We start from the raw sequence: 15,606 nt of genomic DNA on the forward strand, positions 1-15,606 counted from the left end.
ATTTTTGAACTCTCAGCGCTGAGCGCGTGTTTTCAGCGCGGAAGAAAACCGCTAGCTTATTTGAAAAACGTGGAGCTTCCATTGGTGTGCACTCCCCCTAACAATCTAGAACAGGGGTGTTAAACTTAGTTCCTGGAGGGTTGCTGTCCTACAGAGTTTAGCTCTAACCAGCCCCAACACACCTGTCTTGAAGTTTCTAGTAATCCTGAAGACCTTGATTAGCTGCATCAGGTGTGTTTGATCAGGGCTGGAACTAAACTCTGCAAAGACACCAGCCCTCCAGGAATTGAGTTTGACACCCCTGATCTAGAACATTCTAGCAACCATTCATCAAAGCCTTGAAGATCACTCCCACAAAAAACTGGACTATAGACTAGACTGGACTGAAATAGACTCTTGCACTGGAATAGACTGGACTGGAATAGACTGGACTGGAATAGACTGGACTGCACTGGAATGATACTGGCAAATAAGCAAATGCATAGCAACAATCTAGAACATCCTAGCAACCATTCATTATAGACTTGAAGATCACTCCCACAAAAAACTGGACTATAGACTGGACTGGACTGGAATAGACTCTTGCACTGGAATAGACTGGACTAGACTGGAATGATACGGGCAAGTAAGCAAATACATAGCAACAATCTAGAACATCCTAGCAACCATTCATCAAAGCCTTGAAGATCACTCCCACAAAAAACTGGACTATAGACTAGACTGGACTGAAATAGACTCTTGCACTGGAATAGACTCGACTGGACTGGAATAGACTAGATTGCACTGGAATGATACTGGCAAGTAAGCAAATACATAGCAACAATCTAGAACATCCTAGCAACCATTCATTATAGCCTTGAAGATCACTCCCACAAAAAACTGGACTATAGACTGGACTGGAATAGACTCTTGCACTGGAATAGACTGGACTGGAATGATACGGGCAAGTAAGCAAATACATAGCAACAATCTAAAACATCCTAGCAACCATTCATCAAAGCCTTGGAGATCACTCCCACAAAAAGACCCTAGCGACCACATAGCAACAAGCCAAAAAAAAACTACTTAGAACAAACACCTGCACTCGCAACCACTTGCAACAACCTAGCTTCATTGCAGCACACACATTTTCAACAATAAATGATAAAATATATTTTTGGTTACTATTACCAACCAACTAAAACCTATACCACAACCTGGTTTGGTTTATCTCATAGTGAGTTGGCAAATATGGACACACATACGTACACAGAAAAGGCACAGTAAATGGTTCAGAGACCCGTATTCTTCATTACAGAAATCTTTAACCTTGTACTCACACATTGAAGAGGTTGAGTCCAATTCGGTATAGGCGCTTGCGTGCAATATCTGTAGAGAGGGTGCCACAGGGCGTGTCCTGGCAGTGTGGGCGGGGCAGAGACAGAATCATCGTCTCACATGCTGATGTTGAGGTACTGCTGCTACTAACAGGCTCTGAACTGTTTTCTGCCGTCTCAGACACATTCTGACTGGTCGGTTTCCCCTCCTGCCCCGCCCCTGCGCTCTGTACATCCGATCCGGTCGGCTGTCGGTTCTCTTTCTCGTCTTCGTTGGGGGGCGGCGCTGGAAACTCAGGATCGATTGTGGCGGATGATTCGGACTGGCCCCTCGTTTGGGCTTCTGAGCTGGTCTCCTTGGATACGCCGTTACCAAGGGAAACTGATTCCAGCATGGATGAAGAGAGGCGAAAGTTACGGTTGTCAATTTGAACAGTGACGTCTCTGAAAGCCATCATAAGTTTACTGGCGCTGCGGGGAATGCTCTCCACACCGCTGCTGTGCGAGGGTTCTTGTAGGGTGGTGGAGTCCATCAGAAGCCCCTCAGGATGAGACGCAGAGGAAGGGACCGCAGAAGATCTTTCTGCCTCACCATCTCGTGCTGAACTCCAGCTGCATAAAGCTTCGTCGATGGATCGCGCTAATGACTGCACCTAGCAGGGAGAAAATCAAAATGAATAGAACAGAATAAAGAATAGATTAACAAAACTGAAGAGAATGACAGAGTAGATCAGAATAAAAGATAAAATCAGACGAGACTAGACTGAAATAGAAAAGACTAGACTAAATTTGAATAGAAAAGACTAGACTAGACTAGACTGAAATAGAAAAGACTAGACTAAATTTGAACAGAAAAGACTAGACTAGACTGAAATAGAAAAGACTAGACTAAATTTGAACTGAAAAGACTAGACTAGACTGAAATAGAAAAGACTAGAGTAAATTTACATATAAAAGACTAGACTAGACTAGACTGAAATAGAAAAGACTAGACTAGACTAGACTGAAATAGAAAAGACTAGAGTAAATTTGAATAGAAAAGACTACACTAGACTAGACTGGAATAAAAATGACTAGACTAGACTGAAATAGAAAAGACTAGACTAGATTAGACTTGACTGAAATAGAAAAGACTAGACTAAATTTGAATAGAAAAGACAAGACTAAACTGGAATAGAAAAGACTAGACTAGACTGGAATAGTAAAAACTAGACTAGAATAGACTACACTAGAATGGAAAATACTGGAATAGATAAGACTGGAAAAGATTAGTCTAGAGTAGAATATACTAGAATAGAGAGGAATAGACTGAAATGGACTTAACTAAAGTAGACTTAGAGTAGTTAGAGTAGACTAAACTAGAATAGACTGGAAAAGACTAGACTAAACTAGAATAGACTGGAAAAGCTTAGACTGAAATAGAAAAGACTAGAGTAGGCTAAACTAAAATAGACTAGAATAGACTAGAATAGATTAGACTAGAAAGAGACTAGAATAGATTAGACTAGAATGGAAAGACTGGAATAGCCCAGATGAGAATATATTAGAGTAGACTGGAATAGACTAGAATGGAAAGACTGGACTAGACTAAAATAGACTAGACTATAATAGATTAGACTAGACTGGAAAAGACTAGAATGGACTAGACTGGAAAAGACTAGACTAGTCTGAAATAAAAAAGACTAGACTAGACTAGACTGAAATGTAGTAGTTTGTGAAACTGAAGTGCTGTAGATCAGTGGTTCTCAAACTGGGGTCCAGGGCCCCCAGGGGGGCCGCGAGATGGTGCCAGGGGGGCCCCAGTTTTATGACATTTTATAAAATACAGTCATTTATCATGAATTCTGTGTAATTAAACCTAATAAAAATAAGGCTACTAACCAACAGCACTACTTTGTATAACTTAATGGGACAGTTTCGCGGACAGGGATTAGACTGGTCCTAGACTTAAACACTTTTAAGAGCTCTCCAAACTGAAAAAAAACTTGCACTGACATATCTTAAAACACATCAGTGCCCTTTGTTTTATCTCAAAATGCACACAGGTAATCTTTTTAGTAAGGCATGTTTGTTAAAACTAGTTATAATTAAACTAAGGCCTAGTCCTGGATTAAGCTAATCCTGGTCCGGGAAACCGCCCCAATATGTTTTGTTTAATTAAAAAAATATATTTTAGAACAGTTTTTGTCATAACTTTTCTTTGGGGGGGGCCGCGAAGGAGTGCACCGTACACAAGGGGGGCCGCACGCGGAAAAAGTTTGAGAACCACTGCTGTAGATTATAAATGATTTGATAGTTCTGTGTGTAAAAGCACCTGTTCAGTGAAGGTATCCTCCAGGTGTGTGAGTGTAGTCGCTGTACCCACCGGCAGTGATGTGGAGTGTGTTAGTGGGATACCCATGAGTGAACAACCCTCCATCAGAGCCCGTTCAGCAGAAAAACCATCCCTCTGAACACGGACCCGACGTACTGACATACGCCGTGGTATCCCACTCTCCAGAACTGAGTTACAAATCTTCTGGAAGTTCTTACTCAGCTGGTACTGACGAAAAGCAGTCTGGATCTTACAGGCCGCACGCCGGGAAATCAGAGGACCCCCATACTTTTGCTCCAGCTCTTCAATCTGTATACAGACAAAGAGAGAGAAAGAAAGACAGAGATATTTTTACATCAGGCTCAGGAGTGACACATAGAAAACACTTTTTTTTAGACTTAACATGAAATAACTTCCTGCTATCTGCATTACTTCATAAATAGATATTAATATTGGGAAATAGTTTAATTTGTGACTCCTGCATAAATGTTCATACCTGTTTTTGTTTGAGATCAGGTGAGAGCTCATATTCTGGAGGCTGTGAACTGGGAGCGTCAGACTCCATGTGTTTTTTCTCATCTTTCTCTTCCTCTCTCGCTGTAGGAGTGGAGCTGCAGTTTCAGAAAACACATGTGATGATCAGTGACTGACCCAGATTCAATGTCTTTTAATCTGTGAGTGATCAGAACTCAATCTAATGAACCCGGTTTAATTAATGCACGCTGCGTTTCATGCATTTACATTTATACAGTCTTCTTGGAAAATTAGGTAATCACACAAACGCTTCAGACCTATTCAAAACATCCAATAAATTACTGTGAGAAATGATTTTACTCTTCAATGAAATAAAGAAGTATGCATTGATATTATTTATGGGTAACACTTTACAATAAGCCTTTGTTTATTAGTTTCTGTTTAATATTTAAATTAACTAACAATGGACAATACAGTAAACAGCATTTACTATTTTAACCATAGTTAATTTCATCATTTACTAATACACATTTAAAATAAAAGGGGACAGCACTTCTATCAACCTAGAAAATGTGTAACTTTTTGGTAAACAATTCTCTGCAAACATGTGAAAAAAATAAGTAATTGAAATTTGGCTCCCCTTGTGATGTCAGAAGGGGATAATACCGCCCCTTTATCTGCACTATCCAACCACGCCACTGATATTTATTGCAGAGAAAGAAAAAGTGAGAGAGAGAAAAATATTGACAGCACAACTGAGATTTAATTTCAACAAACCACCATTATGGTGATCAGTGTCAGTGTTTGGATTTCATCAGCTCATTTGCATTTAAAAGGACACACCCAAAAACAGCATATTTATGCTCACACCTTCAAAGTGGCAATTTTATATTAATGTTATAATGAATTATCTATAAGGTATTTTGAGCTAAAACCTCACATATCTACTCTAGGGACACCAAAGATTTATTTGACATCTTAAAAAGTGAAGTGTTTCATTTAAACATAAGGTTATATAAATTAACAACAGTGAAAACCGATTAACTAATTACTGTTAACTAATGAAACTTTTTTTTAATCAGAAACTGATTAAAAATGTGCAAAAAAAAAATTTATAATTTATTTTTAAATCAATACAAATAAAGCATCATATTACAAATTTAAAACATTATAATAATTTTTTGTGTGTGTTTTTTCAGGTGATTATATCTAGGCAAAAATTCTGCTTAAATATAAATGAAAATCCTAAAACTAAAAACCAAATCTCTCAGGGCAACACCCCCACACAAACACTTATATAAGCTCCTACATGACAAAGCCATTTTGCGCTCGCGTTGAGTTCACGAAAAAGCGTTTGTGAGCGAAGAACAGATGTTTAAATCATGAGACATGTCGTCGAGCGTGTTTGTTCTGCTTAACAACACAGCTCAGCCCGATTTCCTTTTCTCCTGCTTCTGTCTCGGTGTAGACACGGCTTGGCTTTACTGCATCCACTGTCAGCACATTAGCAGCTACCCCGAAGTAAAGAGCACTTAGAGTCTGCAAGCACTCATACATGAGGAGCAGAGAGAGAGCAATGTTCCTGCTCGACTCTGAGGAATGACATGAAAACCTGCAGATCTTATACTGTACAGATCATTGATCTGTAAGGGTTCCAGATACAAATGTGAGCATGACAGCATCAACCGGCTCAAAGAAATGGAGGGATGAGAAGTGATATAAGAAGAGAGGGAAATGATGCAGGCATCAGAAAGTTTATTGTCAACTCCATTGATGTGGCTAAAGGAAATGGCCTTTATTAGTACAGGTGCAAAACAACAAATACTACAATGTGGACCTTTTATAGGCTCTTCATTTTTCTCTCTAAATCATGTGGGGTTAAATTGGCACAAAATAAAACCATTTTGCAAATTACAGCTGATCTTTCAGTTTATCAACTAAACTTTAATACTGGTGCTTGTTCAGGCTCGTATCACTGTTGATATAGTTCAGACACAAACCCTGAGGACAGATGAGACACAAATCCTGGAATTTATGATTTATGAATACTTGAACTTTTCTTTCACTCATGGTTAGTGTTTGGCTGAAGCCATTCGTTATCAATCAACCGTGTTTACTCTTTTTAAATCACAATCAGTGCCGCTGCTCCCACCACACGCATCACGCGCTGTGCGTAGGGCACCAAGTGCTAAGGGGGCACCAAAAATAGCTTAATGAAAAAAATTATAATGCCGATATTAATTCATTAGCCTATAGAAATATTATTAGGCACTTTTTAGCCATGTATATGTAACAAAAAAGGGGGAACGAGATAATTTAATTGCTCTAGTCTAGAAAGTATGCCCCCTCGCCTTGGGTGGTCCGCGCGGGCGCCTGACGAAGTTTGTCAGACAGTAAGCAACTTTTTTGGAAATGGCCCCGAAAAGACAGCAGGAGTCGAGATCTGAAAAAAGGAAACAAGAAACTGCAAGATGATGCCCGTGCATCACTTCCAGGTAAGTCCCTGTTTAATCATGAAATGTGCATGTGCTGCTGCTAATCATAATGCGCCTTGAACTTGCTGACGTTAATGTTGGCAAACTATGTTGTTATAATTTATAACTTTGGTGCAAGCTAAATTGAGATTTTGCTGTTAAACATTAACTATGCATCTGCTTTTTACAAATAACTGACGCTAGCTAGCTGTTTCTTTACTATCTTTAGATATTGAGCAGTAGTTTATGGTTTATTTTGATGTGACAGTGGTTAATACTTTCTCAGTAACAGTTAATGTTAGCAGTCAGTGCAAACAATTCCTGTTAAATATCATTAAATGTCATTATGAAGAATATAAAGCAAACATTACTGTTGAATTGTGTGCATTATTGCACCTCGTTCTATTATGCTTTTATATTAAATTAGATTAGATTTTTTTCAGATTGGAGGGCATCATAAGGAATTATGCTTATGCACCAAAATGTCTAACAGCGGCACTGATCACAATGACAACACAAACTAGCCAAATAACTATGATCAAAAGTTTACATACCCTGGTGATTTTGGCCTGATAACCTGCACACAAGTTGACACAAACAGGTCTTAATGGCTATTGGTTTGTATGTAATTAGTGTGTGTGTAGGTCAATGAGTTTCTGAACCTGTGACAGATCCTTGCATCTTTCATCCAGTGCTGGACGTTTCTGGAGTCTGAGTCATTGGGAAAGCAAAAAATGTCAAAGGATATGCAGGAAAAGGTAGTTGAACTGTATAAAAGAGGAAAGGAATTGAAAATGCCAATCAGCAGTGTTCAAACTGTAATTACGAAGTGGAAAATTAGGGGTTCTGTTGAAGCCACAACTGTCAGGAAAATTGCTCAGGATGCAAAGAAAAACCCACAAATAACTTCAGGTAAAATAAAGGACTCTCTGAAAACGTGGTGTTGCTGTTGTAAGATGCACAATGAGGAAGCACTTTATAAAAGATGGGCTGCATGGTCCAGTCGCCAGAAAAAAGCCATTACTACGCAAATGCCACAAAGTATCCCGCTTAAAATACGCCAAACAGCACAGAGACGAGCCTCAAACCTTCTGGCACAAAGTCATTTGGAGTAATGAGACCAAAATTGAACTTTTTGGCCACTACATTTGGAGAGGAGTCAACAAGGCCTATGATGAAAGGTACAACATTACTACTGTGAAACATGGAAGTGGGTCACTGATGCTTTGGGGAGCTCCGAAGGCACAGGAAATTTGGTCAAAATAATGGCAAGATGAATGCAGTATGTTATAAAAAAAATACTAGAGAAAAAAACAGCCCGGAAGCTGCGCATGGCACGTACTTGGACATTTCAACATGACAGTAATCCAAAACACAAGGCCAAGTGGACCTGTCATTGGCTACAACAGAATAAAGTGAAGGTTTTGGAGTCTCCAAACCTCAATATCATTGATCCACTCTGGGGAGATCTCAAATGTGTAGTTTATTCAAGACAGAACAAGAATTTATAGGAACTTGAGGCTTTTTGCCAAGAAGAAAAAAGCCTCATCCACAACTACCACAAAAGACTTCAAGCTGTCATTGATGTTAAATGGGGCAAAACACGCTATTAAGAACTTTTGACCAGGGTCACTTGGGTAGTTTCTGTTGTCATTATGATTAAAAAAAGAGTAAACACAGATGACTGATAATAAATGGCTTCAGCCAAACACTAACCATAAGTGAAAGAAAAGTTTTTGTTACCATTGTTACCATTTACCATTCATATTCTCTTAAAAATGTAACCCTGAAGAACCTATGGGTCAAATTTGGCCAATGTTAATTGATGCTAAGAGAAGGGTTCTTGGGTTCTCCAGTGTTAAAGAAGTCATAAATTCTTCCAGGGTATGTAAACTTATGAGCACAACTGAATAAGATAAACCGACAAGACCCAAATACTCACATCCTAAGACATGTAGAGCTCAGAATATTATAACTACCTAGCAAATGAAAGAGGGAGAAAGGAACCTAGGCCATAGAAACCAGAACATTATTCAGACTTGGGGGTGGGCCAGATGGCATAACCACATGGCAATCACCCAGAAAACCCTTGCAACCAAATAACAACTACTTGGAAAATAATTTCAGTTGCATGGAAATGCCCTGGAAGCCCGATCACCCCATCATTGTGCCAGCGGGTTGTGCACATGCAAGCATCACACAAATTTCTTAATTAATAGATCCAGTTCAAACAGTACAGGTGTACAACAAAAAAGTAGTTCAGCTAAATTCTTATTTCTTCCCCATTTTCCGGTAGAAGCATGGTCATTTGATCCAACCAATCAGCCTGGAGAGATGCCTATAAATAGCAGTCCCTCACTTCTGTCCCATGACAGTTTCTTGCAGCATCCCTCCTCCACCCCATCACCTCACTCTCATCCAGTTTCATCTATCCTAGCTAAAGAGATGGGAGTACTCTGGGTTTGGACAAAAATTACATGGGTGATTCTCACGAAAACTTGGTTTTAAAAATGTCAAGCATGAAAATGTAAAAATTGCTTAAATGTACTTTTTTTCCCACCAGACATTGAAAAACAAAGTCTGGAGTAAATGGGAACATTAATTTAAAAACTTTTACTTATCATTTAACACTTTTTGTAACATAATTTAAAAAATAGGTCCTAAAAAATCTCATTACCGCAACAGTCAGAAAACATCAACACTGACATATTTTCAAAATGACATGACAAACTTGAAAGAACATAATTTGGAGATTCTGCACATGCATTTAAAATCAAAGTATTATGCTTCTATTAATTAAATTAACATTTAATAAGCATCTGTTGCGGTAATGATAATCAAAATGTCGTGTAAGCATTCTGACAAGACAATATTTCAAATTAACTGTAAAAAAAGATCTTACCTGGTAGCCATCTTGAAGTAACTGGTCCATGTGCTTGGTCACTCAAAATCAAACTTTATTAAAATTCTGTATGTGTGCTTAAACTGTTTTCAAAAAGTGTTGCGGAGGATGAGAACGTCAGGCATGGAAACATCATTTTCCTAATTTTTCTTCATTATTATTATACATGAATATTCAGTAAATATTTTTTCTGTCATCTAAAGTAGTCTAGAAAAACATCCATTTATTTTTTTTCGTAATATTTTTGTGTTAATTTGATTAAATTACAACATAACGCATGTTCAAACACAGACGGACACATTGCGGTAATGAGAATTTCATCAGAAAATGAGATAACATTTCCAATTATAAATTCTTATGTGGAAATCACACATTGTGCAAGGTAGAACACAGTATTGTGTTAATTCTGATGCTTTTTAATGTTACTATATTACACATTTTAAAGCTAAAATCATTAGTGCCGTGGTGTTTCAATGGTTTCGTGAGAATCACCCACATATTTGGCATGCTGTCTGGAGCCCTCCCCTCACACTGCACGCCAAATATGCTTTATGTCATTCCCTATCGATTACATGTTAATGGGAACTCATGAAATGCTAAATGTAAGCTATTATTATTTCCTCCATGTTAAAAAAAAGAAAAAGGAATTTTGTCAATTTGCTGAAAACATGATGTTTTAATTTGTCAGCTTGTGTTCTGCTTATTAAGTGTAGCTCTGTTAGGTATTGGCAATAGTTAATTTTAAAGGTTGACTATGATCGTTTGAAGGACGGTAATATACCAAAACAGTGCAGAATTGCCAACGCCAACATTAAGAGTTGCCAATGCCCACACAAACATCTATTCAGAGCGTGAATCTGACTGATAGTGCTTATCCATACTGAGAGTTTTCCAGCCACACAAAGGACGATCCAAGGTTAAACTTCACCTGCAGCATCATCCAACTCTATTTCCCTCAAACACACTTACAGTCCGTTAGCTTGAATCCCATCACCCAGAATGCCTCAGGCCTAAAACACAGAGATCCAGACAGAAAACCTCTTCCATTCAACAATGGAATATTAAACTAATGCAGGCAGCTACAGATAAAAACTTTACGTATGATTCACCACAGCGTCACCCAAAAAACTCTCTGTTAAAAACTCTGTTAAAAGTTAAAAACTCTTTTGTGATTGTCTAGCAGGTTACATAAAGTGCGATGCCCACCTGGAGCAGGTCATGAAGTCTCCATCTGAAGGTTCTGGTGCAGGACAGCAAAACTGATGCAGGACCGTCTGGCTCCTGTAAAAGTCAGAGGTTTGAATTACGATTAACCGCAAATATATTTACATTCGTGCATTTGGCAGATACTTTCATTCAAAGTGACTTACAGTGCATTCAATCCATGCATTTTTAATCATTGTTGATTAAACCCATGACCTTTGCACTGCTAACACTATGATCTACCAGTTGAGCTTCAGAAACTTGTTGAATTATTTCTTGTATCCTCGTTGATCATTAAGCTGATTCACTGAGATACTTTAAGGTAAGTTGTGTGTAGTAATGTGCACCACTAGCCTTAACAAAAGGGAATTGCAAAGGAATGCCGTTAAACAGATTGTCACACCTCAAACACCATTGTGTTTAATCCACTGTTCAATGTCATGATCCTACTGATGACTAGCATACAGGTAATTGTCTCTGCATATTAAACTAAGATAAGAGTAATCCCAGCACTGTATTAGTTTAAAAATCCTTATTGTTGCTGAAAATATTTGCTACATATTTGAAATAGGCTAAAGAAAAAATGTAATCTTCACATTAAATATAAATAAAAAGCACAAATTAAAATCTAATACTCTGTAACCTTTTTATGTGCTTCCCATTAGTAAATTCCTGCTACTTTACATGCCTATTAAATACACTTTGTCTTTCACCCGCTATCAGAAATGCAGCACCTCTCGAAATAAACCTGTCATAACCTCACACATTAATGAGAAAGATGTGAGATTAAAAATGAGCTGTGTGCACGAGCGTAATCTTTTCCTAAATCTCACCATCAAGTAGTGAGAAGAAAGTTTCTGGTAAATGTCCGGAAACTTAATCTGGGGAAATATTCCAAAGTGGAAATTTAACAAGAATTTATGGAAATTTATGGGAATTATTAGAAAATTTGTGGAAATTTATATAAACTCTATCATATACAAACATAAATAAACAATTTGTTTGGTCATAAGCAGAAATGCATGCAAGGTAATTCAAATTTTAAAGAATCCTGATATTACGCTCATAAAGCCGTGGATTTATTTGATCAAAAATCCTTCAGAAATTATTCTAATATGAAGGATTTCAGAAAGATTTTTGATCAAATAAATGCAGTCTATAAGAGACTTTTTAAAAAAACATTAAAAAGTGTAATGTGTCTAAACTTTTGGGTGGTACAGTAATTCTGTATGATAACAGAAAACTGGCTAGCAGAATGTAGAAGAAATGATAGCTAGCCTCATAATTTTTCAATGAAATAGTGCTATCTTACATTTAGATATCTTTTAATTGGCTAGAAATTCAACTGAAATTGCATAAAATCTTGTTGTTTTAGGCAAAATGATGCTGCAAGATTTTTTCATCTACATTTCAGTTCCCCGTTATAGGCAACCCTGCAATCTTTTAAAATTTCCAGTTTATTCCCATTAATTCCCTATATATTCCCGTTTATTACCATGAAAAGTTTTAGCCTTGAAAATTCCCAGAATTTTGCAGCCCTACACTAAAAATGGCAGGGTTATTCTTGACCCATAATGGGTAAACATTGGACAGAAAACACTGCTGGTTTAAAATTGACTCAATGCTGGGTTGTTTTAACCTAACTGCTGGGTTATTACCCCATGGTTGCATAACATCAACCCAACGTTGGGTCATTTTTAACCCAGCATGTGTTCTCTCCAATATTTACCCATTATGGGTCAAAATTAACCCAGCCATTTTTAGTGTACCATCAAGTGTTTCATACTTCTACTTTCTTCTACAACTAAATTTGTTCCCTCAAATTCACTCGCAAGCACACAGACACACAATGTGCAAACACGCTCTGAAACTCTAAGACTAAGCGTTGTTTACCCTTAAGAAAAAGATAATGTTACTATTACACAAATCAGAGAAGCATGTATCATGCAATTTTGCTTGTGGGTAGACACACACACACACAAACAGGGAGTACTCTACAAATCCAGCGTAAGATGTGCAGTGAAGCAAATAAGCAGTCGTAATGGAAGATACACACATACACATGCACACAGTATCTCTCGCTCTCTTTCTCTGACTCTTACGGTGGATAATATTCCAGCTGGCGGATAAGCTCTACATGCACTATGGGAATGTCACTTAAAGCCCCACTTTAAGCATAAATCTGTGCGTGCGTGCGTGTGTTTGCACGTATTTGTTTGTGTGTGCTTATTTTTAATGCAGTCTCACATCAATGAATGTTTTAATTATCGGGTGCAGTAAAAGCCTCTTGCTCCAGACCTTTTACTACAAAAGGAGTGAACGTACAGAACTAATGTACAGAAGTAAATGTCTTCATCTTATGTTTTTTTTTTCAGAGTTGGGTGTATAAGTGACCAAATGCAACTTTATATTATTTTAATCACTGTCTTGTTACCTAAAACATAATTTAATTTTGAAACATGTCAGCGACTCCTAGTAACAGATAGCTGGGACTGAAAACATTTTTACACAGCGGAAACAATGTAAATAATATTCATCAAAATGACAACTGTTAATGCAATATCAGGGGAAATAACAATATGTGTCTTAATTGTGCAGCCCTTTCAAAAAAATCTATTTATATGCATTGATGCATAATACAAAGATGATCAGATGAAGGATGATAGATGGATGAACGTGTGGATATCTCTATTATAGAACATCCACCTTTAGTATACAGACAAAATTTTCTAGCAGGTGTACCACCTATGGGGTAATGTTTGCACTCCTGTCACTTTCGTGTAATTTTATGATAACGGTAGGTCCCACAAACAAACTTTAAGTTTTAACTTTTTGTAGCAGAGATGTGTGTGTTGATTGTTTAAAATATTTTTTGAATGACAGAGTCAAAGTCAAAAAGCATTAGTTTGTGCCCTGCTCTCCCTTACTAATAAACTGCTCCTAATTACACTTTAAAAGCAAATGTGTTGTTTTTATTTACACAATTTAGTATTTTTATGCTATTGGGTTTATAAGGACACATGAAGTGTACACATAAACTGCTAATAATTACATTTTAAAGGCAAATGTGTTGCATCAATGTGACTGATGTTCACATTAACACTGGCCAACATACATACAGTGAAATTTCTCTGTTATGTAATCCTGATGGCGCAATGCAATCTCCCCTAACATTTCACTGCTGTAAGATTGTCTCGTGTTTTCAACATTCATTCTCTGAGATGCGTAATCATTCATAACTCACTCGGATGCCCGTGGGAGTCCCACAGCTCGACACAGGGTGGCAGGTCTTTGTGGGATCAGGGACCGACAGCAGGGGTCCTGAGCTACATCATCATCTTGATCAGGAGAGTCCGAACTGGCACTGATGGCTCCAGCGGGCACGAGCTGCATGTCGTGTGGGGATTGATGCTCCTGGGTCTGGGACTGAACCGGGTCTCTGCTGGCCGGGCTCGTTCGGGGCAGGCTGGAGGTCCGGGGGGGCGGAGGCGGATGATAGCGGGGAGGGTGCCGGTGATGGCTGCTGGAGTCCCGTAGTTGCCTATTCTCAAGCACTAAATCCTCCAGTCGGCGCTCGAGGATGTCTATCCGATATCGTTGGGTTTGGATGAGACTTTGTTGGTTTTGCACGATGGCGGTGAGCTCCTTCAGATACAACACCGCCTGCAGAGGGTTATCCAGCAGACTCGACATTCCGGCAATGTGACGCTTCTCTTCAAAAACACGAAATGATGCGATAGTTGCAGACAGTGGCACCGAGCAGTGCCACGTGAAATACCCCGTGCACTGTTTAATATTTAAATGGCTGACCCGATGTTGAGACAGAAAGAGCGAGAGATCCCCGCCTCCGCCTCCGTGCCCAGAGCGCGCGTGAAGGGATGCGCCGGATGATGCTGATGCGAGGATGTCAAAACAGAGGATTGAAGGGGGCGGTGCCACGTTGGCGAGTGACGTCACGTGGCACGCAACAAGGCGCAATCACAGAGAAACTCTGGATGTGTCCGAAATAGCCCCTTATATTTCATTTATTATTACCATATAGCTAGTATAGTTCACTTGAATAAGTGACTAAAAACGATTAAGTGAATTCGAAGACTTAATTGGGCTCGCTTGTAGTGTGGGCGCCATCTTCCGCCGAGACGAGAGAATTGTGATCTCATTATTGCGCTGCATTGTGTGTTGAGTGTACAGTACTTAATAATTTCATGTCTACTATGATTTCGGATACAACTAAAAATTAATGTTCTTTGAAATAGTGCAGAGACTTTTTTTAAAGTATAGAAATGAAACATAAAGATCTGCTAGGTTTAATAATTGGTAGAAGTTTCCTTATCAACGTTTCTGTTGCTTAGTTACCAAATTTCACATCTTGGCTGTTCTTCATGTAATGTGGTTTTTGTTAATGTGTTACTGTATATAGTATGTATAACGTTTTTTGTTGAGTAACTAAATATTAATTTTATATTATGTTTTTATGTTTAATGTTAATTAATTATACACAATACCATTTTCTGCCACTAATATGTAAGTAAAATAAACCTAAACATTAACATAAGTAATATTAAAACTTATTAATACAGAAATGCGTGTACTAAATGATTATTCATAATTTTTCAGTTATCATCAGATAAAGTTTAAAAGCTTTTACTTTTTTCCCTGTTCAGTTTTTTATTGCAAGAGAAGCCTAACTTAAAACAGTTTTAAACAATCATGGATGACATAGCCTAAATATAATAAAAGTATAAAAAGGAAAGGAAGGCAACTATTAAAACAATAAAGAAAAAAGCACAAAAATACAGAGGTAATAAAGTGATTTATGTAACATTTATCAGATCATTATACAGATTCACAAATTTGACACTTTTGTGGTTGTTAATCTTCGTGTCAAACGTTGACATTTTTTATTTAGACCATTAAGATTGT

The 15,606-nt window shown here is 38.0% G+C and overlaps 1 protein-coding gene across 2 annotated transcripts in view; it reads right to left on the reverse strand.

The window, feature by feature from the left end:
• The window catches only part of iqsec3b (IQ motif and Sec7 domain ArfGEF 3b), a 38,575-nt gene extending 23,604 nt beyond the window's left edge, over window positions 1-14,971 (reverse strand). For both annotated transcript variants that reach the window (XM_055173855.2, XM_055173856.2), the window contains exons 1-5: window positions 13,928-14,971; window positions 10,687-10,761; window positions 4,127-4,241; window positions 3,631-3,939; window positions 1,320-1,969 (exon numbers count right to left, since the gene is read on the reverse strand). In XM_055173855.2, coding sequence (XP_055029830.2) covers window positions 1,320-1,969; window positions 3,631-3,939; window positions 4,127-4,241; window positions 10,687-10,761; window positions 13,928-14,376 — 1,598 coding nt within the window. In that variant the 5' untranslated portion in view covers window positions 14,377-14,971. The remainder of the gene's footprint in view (window positions 1-1,319; window positions 1,970-3,630; window positions 3,940-4,126; window positions 4,242-10,686; window positions 10,762-13,927) is intronic.
• Window positions 14,972-15,606: the final 635 nt, after the last annotated feature.

The sequence above is a fragment of the Misgurnus anguillicaudatus genome, chromosome 15, assembly GCF_027580225.2.
Source record: "Misgurnus anguillicaudatus chromosome 15, ASM2758022v2, whole genome shotgun sequence".
NCBI lineage: Eukaryota > Metazoa > Chordata > Actinopteri > Cypriniformes > Cobitidae > Misgurnus > Misgurnus anguillicaudatus.